Source organism: Carcharhinus amblyrhynchos, chromosome 3 (genome assembly GCF_965287045.1).
Source record: "Carcharhinus amblyrhynchos chromosome 3, sCarAmb.v2.hapA, whole genome shotgun sequence".
In the NCBI taxonomy this organism is placed as follows: Eukaryota; Metazoa; Chordata; class Chondrichthyes; order Carcharhiniformes; family Carcharhinidae; genus Carcharhinus; species Carcharhinus amblyrhynchos.
Window position 1 is genome coordinate 114,487,916 of NC_137326.1, and position 25,341 is coordinate 114,513,256.

The 25,341-nt window shown below is 39.8% G+C and overlaps 1 protein-coding gene and 1 non-coding gene across 14 annotated transcripts in view; both read right to left on the minus strand.

The window, feature by feature from the left end:
- lrch3 (leucine-rich repeats and calponin homology (CH) domain containing 3) overlaps nucleotides 1-25,341 on the minus strand; it is a 137,024-nt gene that overhangs the window by 90,252 nt on the left and 21,431 nt on the right. For all 13 annotated transcript variants that reach the window (XR_013886332.1, XM_080185778.1, XM_080185774.1 and 10 more), the window contains exons 2-3: nucleotides 7,841-7,985; nucleotides 5,438-5,564 (exon numbers count right to left, since the gene is read on the minus strand). Coding sequence is in view for 12 of the 13 variants with exons in the window: in XM_080185778.1 (XP_080041904.1) it covers nucleotides 5,438-5,564; nucleotides 7,841-7,985 (272 nt within the window). In the remaining variant the exon portion in view is untranslated. The remainder of the gene's footprint in view (nucleotides 1-5,437; nucleotides 5,565-7,840; nucleotides 7,986-25,341) is intronic.
- On the minus strand, nucleotides 11,517-11,621 carry LOC145341631 (U6 spliceosomal RNA). The gene has a single exon (XR_013886400.1). It is a non-coding gene; the product is annotated as a U6 spliceosomal RNA (small nuclear RNA).

The window sequence follows — 25,341 nt, forward strand, 5'->3', positions numbered from 1 at the left end:
TTTATTTGAACCCTGACTTTTCAGCCCACCCTGGATCAAGCCCGCCTTGTCAATTTGCCCACCTGACAACTGCAAATGCCCTCAAAACATCTTGGACACTGAGCTCAGGGAACCACAATAAACATCAGGGCCACAATTCTCCCAGTCTGCTGTGCTAAGATGGGAGATTTTAACGTCAGCCCATTTGCATGGTTCACCATGTGTTCCGCCCAATAGTGACTCTCTGTGTCAGCTCCCACAGGAATTTGGCAGGGAGGTGCCAAAACAATTTAAACGGTAATTTAAATTTCATTAGCTAGCATCCACCCCCACCAGAGTGGTTCACTCCAGGGGGATTACAGTAGCTCCCCACTAATGGGGAACTAGTGGCCTGACCCTGCTAGAGTCAAGGGGGGTGGGCACGGGGCAATCAGGCTTCCCAGAAGGCAGTGGCCTCTTGGCAGTGCCAGTATGGGCCTCTGGCACTGCCCAGGGTCAAGGTGCCAATGTCCATGGAGTATCTTGGCACTGCCCATCAGGCATGGGCAACATCTACCTTCTTGATAAAGGCAGAAGCAAGATGATCATTTCGGGTCTCAGCCATGCTCTTGGTCTCAATGTGTTAATGCTTTTCTTTGGGCCCTAATCAGCCCCACTCTTCCTTTTACCACCTTTTCATTATTTACATTTGTATGAAAGATTTTTGAATTCCCTTTTATGTTGGCAACCTGTTTCTTTGCTTCTTGTTTGTCTTTTCATTTCCCTACTATACTTTCTATATTGGCCTGGTTCTCAACTATATTATCGACCTGACATCTGAGATACAGGCCCTGTTGTGCTCCACTTTGTACTCTATTTCTTATATCATCCAGGAAACTCTGGCTTTGTTTCCTATCTTTACCCATCGTGGCCTTGTCTCCCACTCTACTTATCACTGTTGCTACTGCTCAGGTCATGCAGTTTGTCATTCTTTGGAGCTTAAAGTCGTTCAGAAAGTACCTAAAAGACCACTTTTGGCACCTAGTTTGGCACTGTGATAATGAGAGATTTTTCTCTCCAAGTCTCACTGCACTTTGCTGCACTCTAAAAACAGATTTTGCATTTGCACCACAATTTTAGGTGGGCTAGCAGGGGAAAACGGCTAACATTCAAATTACAGTCTGAACACACCCTTGTAACTCCACAATTAGTGGCTTCTGGGTGTAACTGCTTGCTCTGAATTCTTCTGGAATTCCTTTGAAAACCAATTCCTGGTCCCAAGCTACTAAATGAGGACAAAACATACATTAAAAACCGGATTATTATTTTCATTAAATGAAACAGGTCCAATGTTTGCCAGTTTATTTGATACTGGTTCATCTGACAGTTCAGTTGGCTTGAAGTGAGTAGGAAAGACCCATGAGCTCTGAGACTTGATCTCTGGTCTATTAAATTAAACTCAACTGCTGAAACAGCTGGGCCACTCCAATTGCCACTGCCTCTGGTTTAGAAAACAGGGGAAGAAAAAAAATAGTGAGAAGGAAACCACAAAAGAACTGTAAAAATTTTGGAAGCAAAAGGAAAAAGTAAATCAACAATGTGATTCAGACTCGTTATTTAACTCTGGGCTCTTGAGAATTTAACATCCTTTTAAACATATTGATGTCATAAACCAGCAGTCAGTTTTGTTGGCTCTGTCAAGGATAGGGATAATAAGTGAATGTGGAAGACAAACAAACAAAGGTTGGAACTGAGGATCCAGTAAAGAACCAAGATTTATGTGATAAATATAAACATTTCTTCAAGATTCATATCTAAAGAATAAAATGACAGAAATAAAACAGACAAATATTTTTAAAACTATGACTACCAGTGAAGTGACAGCAACAGACCCACCCCACATTATACATCACCTCTGCTGCAAAGAAAATAGGAGATACAATTGAAGTTATAAAGTACAACAGGTGGTGCTCTAATTAGAACACTCGAGCGCTCATAAAAGGAAAATCTTGCATTTTAGTCTTATTAGAATAGAGACAAAATTTCAAACAATCAGAATGACAACGGGAAAAACTGTTAATGAGATGAGCCACAGAGTTAGAGAGAGCATTTGTGCATGCAAGTGCTCTCTCTCACACACTCTCTCTCTCTTGCTCACACAGAATATTTCCGTATCTGAGTTCTGAATGGTACTGAACGGCAATCATCAGCAAACTCCTGCAGTAATATCGTGGGACCGGCCTCCCATAACCTAAGGCAGCTTTCTTTGTTTTTGGAATGACTCATATCAATAGAGAGCTTTCAAACTGATTTCCCTTGATGTCAATTTTGCTAGGGATCTTTAACACCAAAGTCAGGTCAAATGCTGCCTTGGTGTCAAGGACAGTTATTCTCTCCACATCTCCAGAATTTTAGAAATTCATTTGTGGGATATGGGTGTCCCTGGCTGACCAGCATTTATTGCCCATCCCTAGCTGCACAAAGGCAGTTGAGAGTCAACCACATTGCTGTGACTCTGGAGTCACATGTAGGCCAGACCAGATAAATACGGCAGATTTCTTTCCCCAAAGGACATGAGTGAACAAGATGGGCTTTCCAACAATCGACAATGGTTTCATGGTCATTGTAGATTCTTAATTCCAGACATTTTTATTGAGTTCAAATTCCAATATCTGCCATGGAGGGATTCAACGCTAGGTCCCCAGAACATTAGCTGAGATTATTAATTCAGAAACTATAGTCTAGCGATAATACCACAAGACCATTGTAAGGGATGGTAGTGTAATTTTTGAGTCAAACCATCTGGGGCGGAAACCATGACAGAACCGTTATTGTAACCTAAGGGGTTAAACGCTAAGACCAGCAGATGATGAAACACATAGAAAAAGAAGAAAAAAAACATGAGACTGGCAGGCGCCCGGGGACTTCAGCATAGCTTAAAAGAGATAGGAAAACAAACTAATTTACACCATATAAAATAAATGTGTTAGTAATTTACAGGACAATGAAAAAGAGTTAGCTGAATTAATGAGAGGTAAAACGATTCAAGCCTTAAAGGGGGTGATTGGATTAGAGTTAATGGGATGTCAACAAGGGAGGAGCTCACTCGGTAAAGAGATTAGGAAGTGGTAACCAATGAAGAAAGGAGGGCTGTCCTATTGTTATCTAGAAAAATGTATATAAACTATGATTGTGTAAAGCAAGGTGTGTGTACCCACGGGACGGCACCCTTTCTTGCAAGATCGAATAAACCGACAGTTAGCTGAACTCATCCGTGTCTTTGATTCAAGGGGGGGATCATAAAAGTGAGTATCTGACCATTTCTCACACCATCACCTCCCCTTAATTCAGCTTAGTCCACATTCAGACCAGCATTGCAACAAGAGCTGGGGCAAAGTTGGCGTGGTGGAACTCATTGAGTATCAGAAGATTCGTTACTGCTGAACAATTGCTGAATAGTAATTTTCATCATTTTGCTTATAATTTGAGTGCAAAGTGATGAAGCTGTGATTGGGTCGTTTGGATTTGGCCTGTTTTTTGTGGCCAGGATATACCTGAGAAATTTTCCACACAATTGACTAGATGCTTGTGGTTGGAACTATACTGGAATAGCTTGGCTTGGGACCAGGATAGCTCCAGGATAGGAGCATGTTTCATCCAGTATTATGCCACAATGCTGTCAGAGTTGCTGTCGTTTCCTGTATGAGCCACAGTTTGATATCATATTTGAGGCGGCATAGTGGCTAGCACTGCTGCCTCACAGCGCCAGGGACCCAGGTTCAATTCCTGGCTTGGGTCACTGTCTATATGGAGTTTGTGCATTCTCCCCATATCTTGGTGAGTTTCCTCCAGGTACTGGTTAGGTGGATTGGCCATGCTAAGTTGCCCCTTAGTGTCAGGGGTACTAGCTAAGATAAATGCATGAAGTCACGGGGATATGGCCTGGGTGGGATTGTGGTCCGTGGAGTAAATCAAACAATCTGAAGACTGGCATCTGTGATGTTTCGGACCTCAGGCCAAAGCTCATCAAGGCACTTATGGCTGAAAATGGTTGCAAATACTTCAGCAGTTTTTGCTCTGAAGTACGGGGTTCCCCCATGACTGAAAATGAAGATGTTTGTGGAGGAACTTCCTGTGGTCAGTTGTTCAATTTTCAATGACTATTCATGACTGGATGTGACAGGACGATACAGCTTTGCCGTGACCTTTTGGTTGTGGGATTGCCAAGCGCTACCTATAGTTGTTAAGTAAATTAAGTAGTCAATTAAACAGTTTTCATTTCGGCTCCTAATTTCGTCTCTATGAGTGGGCTATCCCTAGCTTCTTTATAGCCCTGCCTTGCTCGTCCATTCCCCCAAACCATCTAAAATGCTAGCCTATCTTTTACTTTTCACTTCTGAGAAAGGATTGCAACATAAACTAGTCTTTTCATTTTACTAATGTTGAGCAAGTCGATACTTCCAGCACATGCTTTTTCCCTCTGATTTACAGCCTTTTTCACGTTGAGATATCGCAGAGGGTGTGTTGTTTTATTAGGACAAGTCATTATATCAAGTAACACACAATGTGACATTCTGCTCCTAAGGGGTCTGCTCTCTAAGGCCACAAGGTGCTTGAACATCCTGAGGTTAATTAGCAGTTAACTGGCCAAAGGAATATTATGACTCCTGAGGTCAACTGAGTTTCCTTTGTGTTGCTAAGCAAATCCGTAGGCAGGAAGAGATTGTTTTTGTCACATAAATACGTGACATCTGAAACAGGATGGACATTGACAAAAAACTGCATAGCTGATTATTTCATTACTTCAGACCACCAATAAATAGCATCCAGGGTTACCTTGTAAAATGTTTACCAAAATGACAGATTCGGAGTGTGTCATTCAGCAATACGACAAGCAATCTCAGAAGAGATTTTAAATAGCTGTAGATAATTTCCAAAAAGTTATTTTCATTTATTCATTCATGGGACGTATGCATCATTGGCACAGTTAGCAGTTACTGGCTATCCATAGTTATTCTGTGGGCTACTGATTCACTTTCAAATATTCTGACTCATTTAGCATCATACTACTGAGTACCATTTGAAGTCCCAAATATTAGCCTCGTGGAATTTTCTACTTCTGTTGGGCGTAATAAATTGTATGAGCAGAATTTCTCTCCCAGAGCCCATTAAACAAAATCTGAAGCTAAAACATGGATGTAGAATTCTGCTGAGAACTTATCTTTATTCCCTATTTTCTTTTAATAAAAGACAGCTAATTTCTTGAAACAACAAATCAAGTACTAAATGAACAAATTTAAAAAAATGTAACTGACATCTGAAATCACATTTTGTGAAGTTTCAAAAATGAAAAACTACTCCAGATTTGGGATGCGATGGACAATGTATTTGATATGTTATCAGTAAGATAGGCTGGATGGTTTTTCCTGTTTGTCATTTCTCGTATGTTTGCATTGTCCAACAAGGATTTGGTACTTACGAGCTCTGTTAATTGTCGTAGTAATCCTACTTCCTCGGGTACAGATATTAGTTTGTTGTTACTTGCGATTAGAACCTTTAAAGGGAGAGTACAAATATGTCCAGGTAATGTTGTGAGCTGGTTACGACTGCGGGAATAAAAAGACAATTGGAATGTTATTACTCTGAAGGCGATGTCAGGCAAGATTCCCCTGAGAAATGTCCAACTGTTCATGAAACCACATTCCAGCATGAATCAATAACTTACTTTCAATTTATTTCACCCTAATTTGCTGTTCACGATGCAATTTCCTCTACGTGAGGAGACAGCTCACGGATTGGATGGTTTCTTTTTTGGAATAACTCAGTTCAGTCTACAAGCATTATCCTAAGCTTCTGGCCATTTTAATTCTCCACTGACACTTTGATCTCTCTGTCTAATGTCATTGATCTGAAATGTTAACTTTGTTTCTCTCCACAAATGTGCCTGCACTGATGAGTATTTCCAATGTCCCCCGCATTAACCCTAAAATGCTTCCTGATTAAGTAGATATAAATTGCAAAGGATCAGAACGAACCCCATATCAAATGATTCCCTCCCACAAATTTTTAAATCAATACATGGCAGTGGACATCGTCAAGTTCTGTTTAATGACTTCCTACAACTCAAAAGGAGACCTTGAAAGCATTAATTGAAAGAATCAAAGGGTGACTGCTGATTCTCATTAGTCCCTTGGGTTCCTGATGGATTTCAACTTTACGCTGGAAGCAGTTCTCCAGGATGGTTGTGAACAGTGCTTTGATTGTTTTCAATTTTCAATGATTACAAACACAGCGTGCAAGAAAACTTGTGAAATGTAAGATATGTCCAAACAGTTCTTTTTCAGGGTTCTGAAATTTCCTGGCCGTAATGGAACCGCTTCCTCTGATTTATGCGAGTGTCCCAGGATCAAGTCAACGTGACCTGATCAGGTCTTTCTGCTCAATTCCAGAAAGCCTTTCAAGTCAATGCCCTAAACGGCAATGAAGTTGCAGCGTAAAGATTACCAATGGTGTGTTGCTTAAAGACCATAAGTAATAGGAATGGGTGTAGGCTGTTCTGTCCTTTACAACTGCTCCACAATTTAATAAGATCATGGCTGATCTAACACTCAGCAAGTCCACTTTCCTGCCTTATCTCCATAACCCTTAATTCCCTAGCTGATTAAAAACCTATCAATCTCAGCTTTGACTCAGCCTCCACAGCTTTCTGGGGTATAGAATTCCAAAGATTTACCATTTTCAGAGAGAAAAAAAATTCTTACTCAAATCCATCTTAAATAAGCACCCCCTTACTCTGAAACTGTGCTCTCTGGTTCTACACTCTCCCATGAGGTAACACCAGCAGTACCTCTACAAACATCAGAGGACGTCAAATCTTTGCTCTTGTGGAAAACTGCACAAGCTCTCAGAATTTCAGGCAAGTAAGGAAAGAACGTGCATTCCAAACTGGGCAATTGGACAACGTAACTGTATGGATATCTCAGTAACTTAGAAATTTTTAAACCTGATAATTAGGATCTGTTGAGGCTAAAACAAAAGCCTCTCATTTACAGAAATTAAACACGTGAATTAGGAAAATGCATAGGTGAACAAACGTTCCGTTTTGGCTTCTTGTATAAATTTAGACAAGGTAATGTGATGGATAAAATAATAAAAACAATACTCACCTCGAATATTAAGAATTTTCAAACTTTAATGAATGCAGTTCACCCCTGCAGAATCACAGAATCCCTACAGCGCAGAAGGAGGCTATTAAGCCCATCAAAACCTCATCAACCACAATCCCACTTAGGCCCTATTCCCATAAACCCATGCATTTAACCTAGCTAGTCCACCTGACATGAAAGAGCAATTTAGCATGGCCAATCCACCTAGCCTGCTCATCTTTGGGTGTGGGAGGAAACCGGAGCACCCGGAGGAAACTCATGCACATATGGGGCGAATTTGCAAACTCACAGACAATCCTAACCATTGTGCTGGCCATCATGCTACCCCAAAGCTGTCAGTAATTGGAACTACACACCTTGAAAGAGAGAAAATTGGGATTGTGGCGAGAAAAAAAACTCTTTTAAACTGGGGATAAACATGGAACCTAGAGACCCAGTTCTCAACCAAATAATTGATCTTCGGTCACTGAAACATACATTTCTTTCTGGTTCATAAGCAGATTCAAAATAAAAACAATATAATCTGAACAATGAGATAACCTTCTGCTACTTATTCATTACGGTAATCTTTTCTTTCCCATTGCATTTCCTCACTGATAAAAATGCTTTAATTAAATTTTTATTAAATAGGATGATGTGGCTAAGTGGGTGATAGAATATGTTCAGATGTGTAGATAATTAGTTGCATAATCCAAAACAAAAAGATTTCTTCATACCTGATGTTTAAGAATGTTAAAGATTGTAGGTTTAGAATGGCTTCTGGAATACTTCGTATACAATTCTGATAGAGGTTAAGGCTCTCCAATGACACAAAGTAACAAACTTCAGCTGGAATCTCTATCAATCTGTTCTTGGATAGATCTACAAGGGGAAAAAAGTCATTAAGAAATTACTTAAAATTACTATACAGAGGATTAGAATTAGCAGGTCAGTAGACAAGCAAATTTTGGACAGACAGCACGATGTTGCACAACCACACAAACAGAATCATGGAAAGAAAAAGCATAGTTTTCAAATAAGTGTATCAGATTTCGTATGGATAGATACAGAGAAGCCCAAAATAACAGTTAAGCTCAAAGTATAAAAAGCATTGCCGAATTGCTATATGTAAAAATAGCTTTAATTCTTGCATTTCTTTCTGAGACAAAATGTGATATTACACATTCAGAAATGAATGAATAGCAGGAAGACAGCATGTAAAAGATTTTTAGGAACAGAATTGAAGTATTTCACAATGATATTCTACATAAATCACATATGATGTGACATTTGGGGAGTTTAGAAGAATGAGGGGAGATCTCATTGAGACGTATAAGATGATGAATGGGATGGATAATATAGAGGTGGAGAGACTCTTCCCGCTCAGAAAGGATAGTAGGACTAGGGGGCACAGCCTCAAGATAAAGGGGGGGGGCAGTTTGGAACGGAGTTGAGGAAGAACTTCTTCACTCAAAGGGTGGTGAATCTCTGGAATTCTCTGCCCGTTGAAGTGGTGGAGGCTACCTCGCTAAATATTTTTAAGACGCGGGTTGATGGGTTTTTGATAAGAGAGGGGATTAAGGGTTATGGGGAGAGGGCGGGAATGTGGAACTGAGCCACGACAGATCAGCCATGATCTTATTGAATGGCGGGGCAGGCTCGAAGGGCTAGATGGCCTACTCCTACTAGATGGCTCCTATTTCTTATGTTCTTAAGATCTAACCGCATGTAATAAGTCCTTATTTTCTTTTGAAGCAGCATTATTGTATGCCCAATATTTAACTTCGTAACTTTCCCGTACCATTCCTTAGAGTCTTTTGTACTGCTGAACTTCATGGCTCTCCTCTTCTGCTTCCAAGATATAAAGATTTCTTTCTCCACTCACTCTTATGGCCAGCGTAGACGCAATGGGCCGAAGAGCCTTTTTTTGAGCTGTGAAACTCTATGACTCTACGATACACTTTTTGATAGTTCTGATATCTCACTTTGTCCATCGATTTATTCTATGTAATATTTTCCCATTCTTGATTCTTTTTGTTTATCTATAATGTCAGTTTCTTTATGATCTATAATCTTTGATATTTGCTTATTTCACTTTGCGATATGTTCTAATCGTCTCTGATCATTAGGGTTTCCTGGTGTTTTATCTATTTGTACTAGCATATTCTATATTGAAGGTGTTTATTTTTCTGTAAAATTTGTTTGTATTATTTCTCCCTTTTGCTCTGCCTGCATTATTTTTGCCTTTTGCTCTGTCTGCATTGTTTTACAATTATTTTTTCTGCACCTTTTGATGTTTAGATGTCGTGTCTTGGCTAACTGGTCAATGCCTTGTATCTATGGCCTAACTGTTGTTTTTCTCATGTTGTATGCAACCCTTGACGTCTGGTAATTACTTCTTTCTGTCCAAGTCCAGCTGATCATTTCTACCGCTGGTGGCTTTCTTCGGAGCCATAGAATGGGGTAGCTGAAGATTGTGAATGTATACAGAAATTAGGAGCAAGAGTAGACATTCGGCTGCTTGAACTTGTTTCACCATTTAATACAATCATAGCTGATCTAGCTCAACTCTACTGCCCACATCCTATGAAAGAAATGAAGCAGCTAGCTTGCTGCCAGGGCTGGCCTGAAGGCAAAGGATAAGATAAATCTAAAATGAAATAGACTTAGGGCCAAGGAGTGGCTAGGACTGATGCTTTACAGCACCAGAGACCCAGGTTCAATTCCGGCCTAGGGTAACTGTCTGTGTGGAATTTACACAATCTCCCCAGGTCTACATGGGTGTCCTCTGGGTGCTCCTGTTTCCTCCTGTAGTCCAAAGATGTGTAGGTTAGGTGGATTGGCCATGCTAAATTGCCCCTTAATGTCAGGGGTTAGAAGGGTAAATATGTGGAGTTACGGAAATAGGGCCTAATGGGATTGTTGTCAGTGCAGGCTCAATGGGCCAAACACCCTTCTGCACTGGAAGGATTCTATGATTTTAAAAAACTGGGAGGTGGAGGAGAGGCACAGTTGGGAATGGGCTAAGATGGGAAGTCAGTGGCTGGAAATGCTGGTGATACTGAGAGAGAACCACTGAGAGCCAGAGGCAATGGCAAGAAGTTTTCGGAAAGGATGTAGGACGGAAACAAAGGGAGCAGAGATGGTGGAATAGTAAAACAGTGTTATTGCACAGCTAGGTATGGGGTACAGATAGAATTGCCACATAAAGGTAAACAATGGCTGCTGGGGTAAGGAAAAAGCTAGAAGAAATGGGTGAGGGAGAGACAGAGAGTACCAAAGAGGAGGAGGAGACAGGGGTGGTAATTAAAAGGTTTATTAGAAAGTACAACAAAGAGATAAAATAAAACTATATCTTAACTGCAGAGAAAAAAATAAAAATAAAATGATGAGCATACCTGGGCAACATTTCTACATAGAGTACCAGAAATGGGGGTACTGAGTAGTCTCTATCTCTTCATATTATATTGGATAGCTGGCCATATAAGGCAAAAGGCACTGTTAATTTTTTTTAATTGCACCATTTTGAGCTTTAAGAATTTCTATCATGCAGAGGATGAGTCGCTAAGAGCTGTGGTAAGGTTCATGGAAACATGGCTGTTAACTTGTGGTTCCTTTTACAAGCCCTATTTGTTCACGGTATTCAATGCTACTATTGTTTGTTCCAAATCATTTTGAATGTGAAATTGAATTTTCAAGCTTGTGTGGCACTGAGTTGCTTAGATGATTCAGGATATGTCTGCCACCACCCTCATTTAAGGACATTGGACTATTTCAGTTGCAGATGGGATTTTAAGATGCAGATCAAAAAAAGTCTTAAAAAAAATCACAGACTCAGATGTCATTAAGAAATTAGAGAATAGTAAAGGTTAAGCACATGAAGATACAAATTATTCAAAATGGTGACATAAAGTTCTGATTTCAAGCTATGTGAAGATGCTCACAAATATGGCACATCCTGTAAATAGATCATTCCAAGTTCAGTCAGGCAAAATACATATTACCCAAAAAACGTGACAGGAAGTCAAGTTGTGCAAACGAGATGTGCATGCAAATGCAAGATGTGTAATATATTATGGACAACTAATCCATGATAATGACTGGAATTCTCTGGCTGCTCACGCTGACATAATCTCCTGGCCCCGCCAAAGGTGCACCTCCCCCCTCCTTAAAAACCTAAAACTTTCTTGCTCTCGTACCCATTTTACAAATGCACTGCACTACACACCAAACTTTCTTTTCATCAGAGATGGAGCAGTTATATCACTTTTCTACTAAAAATGCATAGAAATGTTCTATCCATGCAGAATGGAATATCACTGAGGAAGTTCTTCATAGATTCAGTTATACATGCTTAACTGAACACCCATAGTTTAAGGCAATCACCATATTTCAAATGTTATGCAACAGCTGCTGGATTGAGGTCAGCTGTAGAATTTACGTGTCATCCTTGTGCAGGGGCCATGCTAATCTTCTCTGTATTGTTCCACTTTTAGTATATGTGCTGCCGAAGAATATAGGTTGACCTTGAGATTAGGACTCCAAGGTGTATGCAACAAACAAACCAAACTGCACATGCGTGCACACAGTGAGTGCAAGTGAGCACCCTGAGACTAACAGCGAGCAAGACACACACATAATGGTCCTCTCATATTCTGGTCATTTTAATTAATTGTTTTAACTTAACAATTCATTATGTCATTTTTATTTTTCCTCAGCAATTGCTTCTTAAACACTCTTTTTTTTGATATTCAGTTTATTATTTTACCAAACACTATCGTTCTGAAATTTGCTCCTTAGCCCCATGAGTGAGAAAAAATGTAAACATGGCTCCCCTGTGCAAAAGGTCGGACAAGCCTAGCCTAGAGGTACAAGGGCAGCAGATGCATACTCCATGCACCACCACTTGCTCCCCTCCAAGTCATACAACATCCTGACTTAGAACTGTATCGCATTTCCTTCACTGTCGCTGGGTCAAACTCCTGGAACTCCCTTCCTAAAAAGCACTGCGGGTGTGCTAACACTACATGGACTGCAGCACTTCATTCAGCATTCATCACCAACTTCTTAAGAACAATTAGGGACAGGCAATAAATACTGACCAGTCAACGATGTCAAATCCAGTAAATTATTTTTTAAAATCTGACAGTATTGTTAGGTGGCAAGTTCAAGGATTTTTACCCAGCAATAACAGAAGAATTACAACATAATTCTAAGTCAGGATGATGCATCTTGGAGGAAGTGGTTTTCCTATGTGCCTTCTGCTGTTGCTTTTCTTGTGGTAGTAGCAACAATTTTGGAACCTGCAATAGATGAAATCTTTGGTAAGTTGTCGTAGTGCATCTTGTAGCTGGTACACAACGCAGCCAACATTCAGGCAGTGATGGAGAGAATGAATGTTTACAGTGGTGGTTGGGTACAGATCTAACAGACTGCTTTGTCCTGGATGGTGTTTGAGGTTTCTCAGTGTTGTTGGAACTGCACTCACCTAAGCAACAACAAGGAGTCATACATCTTTTAATCGAGTAAATCATCCTACTGTGCCTCACAGCAGCATTATCAAACAATATTTGACATCGGGTCAGATGAGATATTAGGCCAGAGCTTAAATAAACAGATAGGTGTAGAGTTTAAATGAACAGGCATGAGGAAGAACTTTTTTTGTGCAGGGAGTAGTGGGTGTCTGGAATTCGCTGTCTGAGTTGCTGTTGGACGCAGGGACGCTAGCCTCTTTTAAAAAAGGACCTGGGTCTGCACCTTAAGTGCTGTAAGATACAGGTCTATGGGTTGGATGCAGGAAGTAAGATTAGGAAGGGCAATGGGTATCCTCAGGCTGGCATGGACAAGACGGCTGAATAGCCTCCTTCTGTGCTGTAACTTTCAATGAGGTGGGGAGGTTTGGGGACGGGGGAAGCTGTGTGGAGTGGATTCTAGAGCTTAAGGCCTTGTCAGCTGAAAGAAAGGCCACCAATGGGAGTATACTTAAAAATGGGGGTGCACACGAGTCTTTGCTTGGCAAATGTGTGAAGCAAATGTTATTTGTAATTTATCAGCCCAAGATTGGATGCTGTCCAAGGTCTTGTTGTTTGTAGGTACAGGCTAATTCAATATCTAAGGAATTGCAAATGCAACATAACACAGATTAAAAACTATAAACAGACTATTAATAGTGATAATTCAAAACTTGAAGAAACCTAATTTGTTAAATAAAATACAGTAGAGCTGACAGAGCAGACGACAAGCAACAGCTGCAATGGAAACACAGCATACCCCTGAATCAGGAGGACATTTGTGCGGTCCACAACAACAGCTCAAAGAATTCAGCTCAGCATTGATGAACTGGGATACAAGCTTCAAACATATAATGCATCAGGGAGGAAGAAAGCTACTCAGACACTTCGTTCCTGGAGGCAGTCATACCTCTTCAGTTCAGTATTGGTCCATTGTTAGGGATAGGAGGATGTGACTATGAGTGAGGCAAGTATGAGGATCTGGAAGGTAGCAGCAAGGTTCTTGCAGCCTGTGTTGACAAATGCCAGGCGGCAGGGAAATTGAGCAAACTGACCACAGCATTCCATGCAGACAGCCATTCAAGTTAGGGGAGTTAAAAAGAATGTAGTAGTGATAGGGGATATAGTTAGGGAGTCCGACATTCTTTGCAGCCAAGAGCACAAGTCCCAAAGGATATCTCCTTAGAGTCATAGACCACACAGTGTAGAAAGAGGCCCTTCAGCCCATTGAGTCTGCACTGAACACAATCCCACCCAGGCCCTATCCCCATATCCCAACATATTATACCCCACTAATCCCTCAAACCTACGCTACCCTGGACACTAAGGAGCAATTTCTTAGCATGGCCAATCAACCTAACCCGCACATCTTTGGACTATGGGAGGAAACGGAGTACCTGGAGGAAACCCACGCAGACACAAGGAGAATGTGCAAACTCCACACAGACAGTGACCCCAGCTGGGAATCAAACCCAGGACCCTGGAGCTGTGAAGCAGCAGTGCTAACCACTGTGCTACCATGCCGCCCGAGAGCTGGGGAGGAACTTGCAATGGGAGGGGAAAGTCCAATTTGTTGTAATCCACAAAGATAATAACATAGATAGGAGTAAGAAAGAGGTTCTGCTGAGAGGATGCAAGCGGCTAGTGGCTAAATTAAAAAAAGAAACCAAAAGAAGAATCTCTGGATTACTATCTGAGCAACAAACCAACTGGCATAGGTTCAATGAGATCAGAGAGTTGCAAACATAGCTTGAAGACTGTTGTGGGGACAATGTCTACTGTTAGATGCGATTCCATGACTGGATTTGCTGAACTATCCGGAGTGCACTACTGGCTATGCTAACAATCAATTTAAGATATTCAGTCAAACTCATAGCTTGCCTCATTTACACTTGCCAGAAGTGACTTACATTCCTGCACAGTGACCCATTTTCTGCAAAAGGAATATACCTTACGCCTTTTTAAAAATTACTGAGGACTGCCCTGCTGCTTTCTCCATGGCAACACCTTAGCCAAACTGAGCCAGTTTGCCAACCAGTCAACATCCCTTTCTCCGGTATGATAAGTTGTGGCCACTTGAAATTCAGCATTTTATGTTTATTCTGATGAGGGCTGGACAAAAGCTTTGACACTGTGTCTGTCTTTCAGCAATATTCAAGTCCTGTTCTCCCTTGTGACTGTTCATATTTTGAATATCCAGTGAGGTGGATTAATACAGAATATTCTGGTATAGTGCTGACTCCTTTGACACTTAACAGTCATTTTGCTTAACTCAACATGGAAGTATTCTAACTGTTCCAAATGCCATTAATTACAAAACTCAGAATGTAAACTTGAAAGCTGACATTTCTGGGTACTTAGCTAGTAAGTTTAAATAAACTTTACACAATACAGTGGAGTATGGATTGCATAATTCTTAGCCTTATGACAGGTCTTGGCATGTAAGTTATCATTCCTGAGATCCCATTTTCCCTTATATGGCTCTGGTAAATGCTGCCTTATATCATGCATAAGCAAGAATTTAAAATGAACGAAGCAGTGGTGCAGTGATTGCAACATATTTATTCAAAATCAAGGGCATGTCAAGCATGCTGTACACTTGCATAGCATGTTCAGTATGGATATATAAAGGTAATTAATAGATTTGGCTTTGTTAACTTTAAGGCTCTACAATTAGTATATGATGTAATTCAAAAACATGAAAAGTTCATCATAGTTGGCTCAATTACCAAGGTCTGTTGAATCAAAATCTCTGGTCAGATGAAAATCTGTCCCTTTTAAGGACAATAGGGAACAAAGATTAGACGATTGCGAGCTCTGATAATTCACATATTTAATTACTGTGAATTAAAAGTTAAAAGTTAAAAGTTTATTTATTAGTGTCATAAGTGGGCCTACATAAACACTGCAATGAAGTTACTGTGAAACTCCATAATCGCCACACTCCAGTGCCCGTTGGGTACACTGACAGAGAATTTAGCATGGCCAGTACACCTAACCAGTATGTCTTTCAGACTGTGAAGGAAACTGCATCACCCAGAGGAAACCCATGCAGACACGGGGAGAACATGCAAACTCTGCAAACCAGTTGACCCAAGTTGAAAGATCAAAAGAATATTTCAGTGCCATAAGGCAACCTATTAAATGCAAATATCTACTCGTTTCAGAACAGTCACTTACAAAGAAAATATTTTATCTTTACAATCCCATTATATGGAAACAATTGGCTAATGTCTTTGGAGTTTGGAAATGTGTGTGAAATTGGCTACTGGAAAAGGAATCCCATATGTTCAAGCATAAAATCCAGATGGATCTTATTTCCTGTGAGCTGCACAATGGTACAAACAAATAACGTCATTCGAAATAAAGTAAATAAATGAATCATTGTGATCAGTACAAATGCTGAGGGACAGTCAGAGAAAGATCTCCAAAACAAGTCAGTGAAATTAGACTATGATAAAAGATAATAATTCCAATTTCTCTAGTAAGTACTTTAGTAGGCACATAATTGGTGAAGAAAATACTGACCTGGCCAGCCCCATGTGCCATCTGCTTTCTATCCATGTTATTTTTAAACACACTCCAGCTGTCATAGGAAGTCTGACCCACAACTGCAGGAAATGCTCGTCTCAGCCACACTGTAGTTCACATTTCCTCTCCCAGAGTCAGCCTGGAAGAATGAGTGTCAAATCTTTCTTGCAGTATGTGTGGATCAAAGCCACTTCCATTATTTCCCAAGTAACAGCAAAGGCTACAGTCAGGATTAGAAAGAGCCTGAAGAAATGGTAGCCCAGAGTGTGAGCTAACGTAACATAAAACATTTTATAGCAAAATTTGATTCCGAGCCATATGGGGCGATATTAGGGCAGACAGTCAAGAGCTGGGTCAGAGAGATAGGGTTTAAAGACTGTCCTAAAGGAGGAGAGGCAGAGAAGTCTAGGGTAGGAGTTCCAGTGCTTAGGGCCTACACAGGAAAGCCACAGCCACCAACGGTGAATCAACAAAATCAGGGATGCTCAAGAGGCCAGAATCAAAAGCGCATAGCATCTTGGAGGGTAGGAGAGGGAAGCAGATATATTAAAACCAAGATATTCATTGCTCAACTGGCAATTCTTGTGGGCCAGCAAGCACAACAGGGATGTGGTGCGTGTACATGTAATACACTTAAACAGGATAGAAAGCCAAGACAGGGTTAGAGCAGGGTTTGTGAACAGGACAATTTTACTACTGTTGCTTCAGTTTTGCCAGAGCCAACCAGATTGTTATCTAATGGTCTTTATTAAAGAGATCTCACAAATCAGGGGGAATCTGAGCCATCAAGGCTGTCATAAATCTAAGTAAAGAGGTTCTGCATGAATGTACTGTTTGGGTAACTGCTATCTTCAGGCAATTTTGACGGAATGTATCTGCCAGTGAAGATGGCTTGGGGACCAAATCAATTCATTGGTAAAGAGAGAAATCCTACGTGCCAGATGCTGAGTAAAAATATTTCAGAACTGCAAGCTACAAGCCTGCTGGGAGTGAAGAAAGAGCTTATGGTCATATAAAACGTAACTTTGTTGTGTCAGGTATTTAAAGTGAAATTTACTTTTTTATCTGAAGTATCATTTACCTGTTAATTCACGTTTAATTTACATTGGTTCTGATTCATGTTGAAGTAAAAGTGAAATCTTGGTGGTAATTTCTTAATCAAGTAAAAGTGATTCTTTGTTAGTAATTTCCTCATTTGGGGGTCATTGGTAATTTTGGTTTATGGTTCCCCCACGGAGATCATATATTCCTGACTTGATCATTTTCTTAATAACTTGCAAAAATACACAACTCAGCTCCTTAAAACAACATCCTAAAACACTTCACAAGAACAACAAACAAAATTGACACCAAGCCACATAAGGGGATATCAGAGCAATTTTTCAGGAGAAGCAGAGATTTTGGGAGGCAAATTAAAAGCTAAAAGATTTAATTAACTTTTTAACACGGGATTAGCTATTTATTTTGACAAAATACAAAAGCTACAAAAGGAGGGCAAAGGATGGCTTACTTCCTGACCCATCAAAACCTCTCTAGCGTACGCATTGCTCAAGTCAGCAATGCAGTGGAATGAGTGTTGAGTGCCTACAGCCGCAGCCCTCAAGAAACTAGCTATCTACCACAGAATAATTTACTTGATTGGTGGCCCTGCCAATCACTTCAATATCCATCTCCTTCATCATTGCTGTGTTGTGAATATAAAATGTATTTTGTACAAGGCATTCAATTTAACAAGGTTACATCATCTCCCTCTACTGTGACCACTGTAAAGCATACAGAAACATAGAAAATAGGTGCAGGAGTAGGTCATTTGGCCTTGAGTCTGCACCACCATCCAATATGATCATGCATTTTCAGTATCCCCCACTCTCCCTTTCTCTTCATACCCCTTGATCCATTTAGCTACAAGGGCCACGTCTAGCTCCCTCCTGAACATATCTAACAAACTGGCCCCAACAGCTTTCTGTGGCAGAGAATTCCACAGGTTCACAACTCAGTGAAGAAGTTCTTCTTTATCTCAGTCCTGAAATGCTTACCCCTTATTCTTAGTTCTGGACTGTCCCCAACATCAGGAATATTCTTTCCACATCTAGCCTGTCCAATTCCATGAGGGTTTTATATGTTTCTATGAGAACCCCTCTCATTCTTCTTTGAGAAGTCCAGTTGGTCCAGTCTCTCTTCATACATCAGTCCTGCCATTCCAGTATCAGTTTGGTGAACGAGTCGGGTGATATCAGCTCCAAGTTGCCCATCATTCTGATTTAGACATATATTACCAGCTTTTCATCACTAGTCAATAATTTGGTGGTCCCCCACCTAATACCATTGCGTAAACACCATCAGAAAATGCAGTATCCCTGATTACTGAGCTTTAGTTGTACAACATAACTGATGTATTCAAGACTGGAATGAGACTTGAACGTCTTCACCACTTGCTATTGCTTTACAGTATGCTGACGAGGGCTGTCAGATGTGATACTGCCAATGTATTTTTTGTCATTAGCACAAGTCAGTATAAAGCACATTTCAGCAGTTGGTCTGACAACTGACTCAGATATCCTCTACGTAGTAGAAATTTTCTGACCTGACTCTTTTTAAACTGAAAACTCAATTCCAAAAGTCAATGTGCAGTTAGTAAACACATGAGCCAAATCCTTCCTGGTGTGGCAGCTACGATTAGATTGCAATTCCACTCTATTTTACGTACTCGAGATTGGGGAACTGCACATTTCTTGCCCTAGCTTCTGACCCAGGTCTGCTAAGAAATGTGCAGCACAGCTGCTTCTGGAGACCCCTTTGTGCAGTGCAGCAGCATTGGGGTAAGTGTAGCCTAGTTACCTAGCCTTGTAAACCAATAAGATTAAGGACCTAGCTACTTAAACAGAAGAGAAGGTAAACAGACAGGGTGGACTGTGGGTGGGGAGGGAGATGCTGAGCAGAGGGATAGTCTGCGGAGGGGAGAGAGAGAGAGAAAAGAGCGAGAAAAGAGAGAGACAGAGAAAGGGAGAGAGAGAGAGAGAGAGAGAGACACAGAGAGAAAAAAAGAGAAATGGGATGTCAGTTCCAGGTACTGGGAGGCAGAAGTGGTTTTAATGCTTCTAACTTTTCCTGCATAATTATTCACGAAGAGAGTTAGAGCTGCCCAAAGTCTCTGATTTAAACTGGAAGGTTTGTCTGGTTTCAGATGCCAGGTAATTGCCCTCCAGAAGTTGAAAATTCCCAAGCAGTGTCCAGCACATCTTCCAGGGGACATCTGGATATGACCTTGCAGAGAACAGAAGATCCAGGTCACAACAAGTACCCCAAACTGTCTATTAAAAAAACTCATAACTTGGTGCCAAATTTTACAACAAGTGCAGAAAGATCATCAACAAATTAATTAATACCTTTATGGATTAAGTTACTTCTAGAGTGGTTTAGCAGCACTAAAATAAATAAACAAAAATTAAAAGAAAATACATGGACACATTAAAATATTCTTGATGAAACAGTTAAAGGAAGTTCAAAAATTACCATATGCTTCAGTGAATCAGCATAAAGGAATGCATTAAAAATCCAAGATTACTCTATGCAGCTCTGAATGTGCACATTCTCCCTCAGTTAATCTTTTAAGATTATATAAGTGGCTTTGAACAATGTATGTCTGTATGCAGTGTCAGCAATGCATGTCTCTATGTAATTTATGCCCCCGATCAGTTTATAACAACATTGATAAATTGATGACACAAAGAGATGAGAGGGGTAGTGGATGTATGATGTATAACTAGTCACTGGAAAATTTATTTTGTTTTTAGTCTGCACTATGTATAGTGGTCAAGATTAACAGCCAAGAAGAGCACTATATTTCTGCACTGATGATAAATGACATTTAATCAATGGTTAGTTTAAATCTAAATGGTGATACTGGAAAGGGACTATCACTAACATGAAGAATGAACTAGCAGCAAACTTTGTAATATATGGACATCTTAAACAATACATTTCTGTTACTCTGGGCACAGTGGCACATTTATTTCAACTTAAAATGTACTTTGTGTATCGTATAAAAGGTCTTCGTTGTCTAAAGCTATTCATGAATCACCACAGTTCAGAGAAAACCCAAATTCAATGATGTCAGCATATGGCAAGACGCCCTTGCAATACAAGCACTAGCATTCTCAGTATTCACAATGAGAACAATGAAGAAGAGTTCCCAGGTTGCCTAGCTCCTTCAGGACAGTCTTTAAAGCTCCCATTTGTTTTACTCAACATGAAAAAAATTGTAACACTATTATGATTAGACTATTCAAAAAAGTTAAATCAAGCTATTACTTTCACATTGAAAGAGCAGGGTATACTGTGAAAAAGAAGACAGTACCAGCCAGTCTTTAAGCACAGCAAATGCAGTGTTATGATACCAGGGTCTTCAAGACGTCAAGCACAAGCAATTGCAATTTTACTGTTGCACTGAAGCAACTCATAATACATCCTATGCAAAACAAAACTGTAGATACTGTTGTTTATAAGATATCTAAATGTAACGTGAATCACACAGATGCACCAGTGTTATTGTAAGCCAAAACAAAACTCCCAAGATTTAGTGTAATTTCTATTTGTCAATTTTTGTCAAATAGAAGTTAACATTTAAATCAGGGTATATTTTTGTGCCAATGTTAAGCAATTGGATACTTTTTCATGGTGTTCTCATCAGCTAAAGCTGCTCACTATCCCAGAATATCCTAGAATTCAATAATCCCAGCTTTTCACTACTACAAACCATCCTCTCAAACCCCACTCCAATGTCTCCTCTGCCATTATCTCTAACATCAACTGTAAGAAGCTCATAGACTTTTGTCACTGAGACCATACCTTACAGTACAGAACCAATGAACAAGTTCATAAAATGTACCAATTTCTGGTCAAATGTGGATTAATGAAGTAAAGTCAGCACAAATTTGTTAAGGGGAAATTGTGTGTAGCTATCTTGCTTGAATTTTTTGATTAGGTAACAGATATTGACGTGGTGTACATTGACTGCCAAAAAGGCACTTGATTAAGTGCCGCACAATGAACTTGTCAGCAAAGTTACAGCACATGGAGTAAAAGAGACAGTAGCAACATGGATACAAAACTGACTGGGTGATGTGAGACAAAGTGTGGTGCTGATGTTTTGGACTGGAGAAACATACGTATTGGCATTCCCTTGGAGTCAACATTGCGACACTTGCTCTTCCTGATACATATTACTGAATGATGCTTTGGTGTAAAGGACACAATTTCAAAATTTGCAGATGATACAAAACTTGGAAGTATTGTGAAAGGTGAGGGGACAGTGTAGAATTTCAGAAGGATACAGACAGATTGGTGGAACAAATAGACATATGGCAGATGAAATTTAATGCAGAGATGTGTGAAGGAATTCATTTTGAAAGAACACAAAGAAACAATATAAAACAAAGGATGCCTTCCTTAACAGTGCAGGAGCAAATTAATCATTGAAGGTAACAGGATAGGGAGAGAGCATGGTTAATAAAGCAGACAGTGTCCTCAGCTTTATTAAAAGGTGCGCACAATACAAGAGCAAGGAGGTTATGTTAAACTTGTATAAAACACTCATTCAGCTTCAACTAAAGTATTGCATCCACTTTCAGGCACTACATCTTGAAAAGGATCTGAAGGCATTAGAGAGGACACAGAAAAGATTTACGAGAATGGTGACGAACAAAGAAGATTGGAGAAGTTAGGACTGTCCCCTTTGAAGAAGAAAAGGCTGAGAGGACATCTGATAAAGGTATTCAAAATCACAAGAGGTCTGTACAGAGTCGATAGAGAAAAACTGTTGCCATTGGTGGAAGGGTCAAGAACCCCTGGACACAGATTTAAGGTAATTGGGAAAAGAAGGAACGGCGACATGAAGAAAACCTTTTTTGGGCAGCAAATGGTTAGGATCCACAATGTACGGTGGAGACAGAAATTGGAATATAATCTGAAAAGGAATTTGGTGTTGGGCTACAGAAAAAGATGGAAGAGTGGCACTAGTAGAATGGTTCCTTTAGAAAGCCAGCATTGACACGATTGCCTGTGCTGCACCCATTCTATGATTCCGTTCTATGGTACAAGCTCACGTTATTCCAAAAAACACTGTATAAAACAAAAATCCTAAAATGTAAACATCGATGAACATTTTCTTCTAATGATATAATTTGCTTCCCCAGGTTTTAAATTTGGATCAGGCAGGTCTAACCAACAGGTTTTTCATTCCATCTTTGGTTTCTAATGATCTCCAATAATCTGCAATCTACTAATACACAACTATAAACTAAAAGAAAACATCTTGAACATGTCTTTGTCACAGTATCAGGTTTCAAATAATTCATTTTCCTTTTATTTCCTGTAACTTTCAACTATACCTTCAGTAAACTGGTACAACAAGTATTTTACAAGTGACTGAAAGTGGCAAAAACAATCAAGAACCTGACACTGCAATAGTTTAAATAAACTGCACAGTATTGTATTTTGGAGTTCACAGTATTTATAACAGATCTATGCTTCATTTGTGTTCTTTAATAATTTCATTTCTTCTCTCAGTAAGACTGTGCCCTCCATGCCCTGCGCCCCACCCCGACCCAAATAGCTTTAATTTACCCATACGTCATAAAAGACACATTGTTTTTTCATCCATCACATCTGAATTCTTGTTACCACAAGACAAGATGTAAGAACAGAATTAGCCTTTCAGTCCATCGAGTCTGCTTCGCCATTCAATCATGGCTGACAGGACTGTCATCCCCATTTTCCTGCCTTCTCCCTGTATCCCTTGATCCCCTTATTGATCAAGAACCTACCTATCTCTGTCTTAAAGACATTCAATGACCTGGCCTCCACAGCTCTCTGTGGCAATGGGTTCCACAGATTCATCACTCTCTGGCTGAAGAAATTCCTTCTTATCTCAGTTTTAAAGGAGCGTACCTTCACTCTGAGGTTGTGCCCTTGAGTTCTGGTCTCTCCTACTAGTGTCATGTCATGCTGCACACGCCACGTTACATAAGATCAGTGACTTTTATCTTTCAGTTTGAAAGTTCATTGTCACCGGGTTGCAAGATACAAGTAACCCCATCTGGAATACAGGATCATTTACACGTCATGTTACATGTCAGGAGATTGCTCAGAGGTAGCATTCCTGTTACCTAATACCAGCTGGACTTGATGTTTGTAGATATGCCTTAGCCAAGAAGTTTGAGAGTGCAAGCCCAACTCTTAAATCACAATCTAGAAAGGTATTTCAGTGCAGCACAGACAGGCGAACAATATTGTTCAAGATGCTGCACTTTGGATAAAATGCTAAACGAAGTTCCCTCCTGCTTGTTGAAGTGGACCTAAAATAATCCCAGGCCACAACTGAAGACCAGGACACACTCTCAGTATTCTGCACAAGATTCAACCCTCGTATCACCAAACTAGATTAACCGGCCATTCAACTCATTCACTGTTTGAGATTTTAGGAGACACTACCAATTTTGCCAACTAAACAAACACTTCAAAAACTGATTCCGCAACACCGACTTGCTGTCAGCATGGAAGGGCTATACGAATAGATGCTTTTTCTTTACTTTTTCCCCCCAGAGTAAGAGTAAACAAGTGGAGCAGGCCGCAGTTGTGCATTTTCATTTATCAGCGAGAAAGCAACAAAAACAGCAGACTCAATACTGCATCTGTTATTTTAGACGATGTGGAGGGGGGCAGAACAGCTGGTGTTGGGTACATGTGGTTTCTGAGTAGATTGAATATATTTTAAGACACACGCTAAGGTTTAATTTAAAATAAACCTAAATTAAGTGGCCACATAATCAATTCTAACCACAATATTTTTTCTCCTAAATCCTAGATTTCAGTTAAATTGAAACTTGACTCAAAAACGAAGATGGATAATAATTATTTCCTAATTTCTTTCTGTCCTAACACTGTAAACACACAAATGGTTATTTGAAAGCATTATCTTCCAAGTTGGAATAGCCATGTAATCCCACTGTTGCTGCGATACTCCAACAACAGGCAGTAATTTCGGAGTTACATCAGTTACCTCAAATTGTACTTGTCCATTTAACCCAACTTTGTGTGGGTACTGATCGTGAACATTTGGCAGTTTTCCTCCTTTTCACTGTCTTACTCACACTCTTCTTGTTAATACACTTCTTTCTAAAACTGAAGGTGCATCATGGAGTGAGCCACATCTTTCATAGCTAATATTCAACCCTATTCATGAACAATCAAAGTATAATTTGTACGAATGAAGGCTAATTATCATTATATTTTCCTTCTTTGTAAGAGACCTTCAAGTTCTTGTACTAACCTGAGCAATCTACAAGAAGCACACTACACAATGTAGCTTCGGTTGTGCAAGTTAAGTTATACAGTACTGGCTGGGCTAGCATCTTTAAACTTTAAGAGTTTTGCTACACATAACTCACTGCCATGTTGATGAATTTGTGCACTTATAGAAGTGCTACAAATTTCAGAGAAAACTGAAGTAGCCAATGACTGGATCAGTTTAACTTCACCGTATACCGGCTACCTAATTGTCAGTCAGCTGTCTATGAGCCTGGCAAGTCAGACTAGACTGGTAAAGAAGTTTGTCTGGTACAAAAAGTGGGTTATTAATATTCATTAAATTTTGAGGTATTGCATTGGGTCTCCAGCAGTAAATACAGCCCATGATAAACATTATTACTTAATTGAATCAACCAAATTACAGCTATTTATAACTAGGAAATCTACAGTATGACAAGCATGAGCAATATTGTTGCAAGGACACCTATGAAGACAATCCACAATGAGCCATCATAGAACCAAGAGTACCCATGCAAAGAAAGCCACTAGATGAGAGTGAGTGTTAAGTCTCAAACTTTTGCTGTTGGCTCCATTTAAATCTGTACAGATTTAAAATTAAAGATAGCATTCCCAAATAGTTTTCACATGCATCAGCTGGATGGAAATATACTTTATACATATATAACATATCCATCTTACTATATTACATAAATATTTTGTCCTTTTTCTGTACTTTTATTCTCTTTTCATGGTCAAAGAACATTAGAGCAAGATATACAATAAAGTTATAAAGTATCTATGAAGAGGGGAGAAAAATAACAAAAGAACAATGAAGGAATGGAATGGTTTTAAAAAAGAAACTATTATGAAAATAAGCATGAGAAGGTACC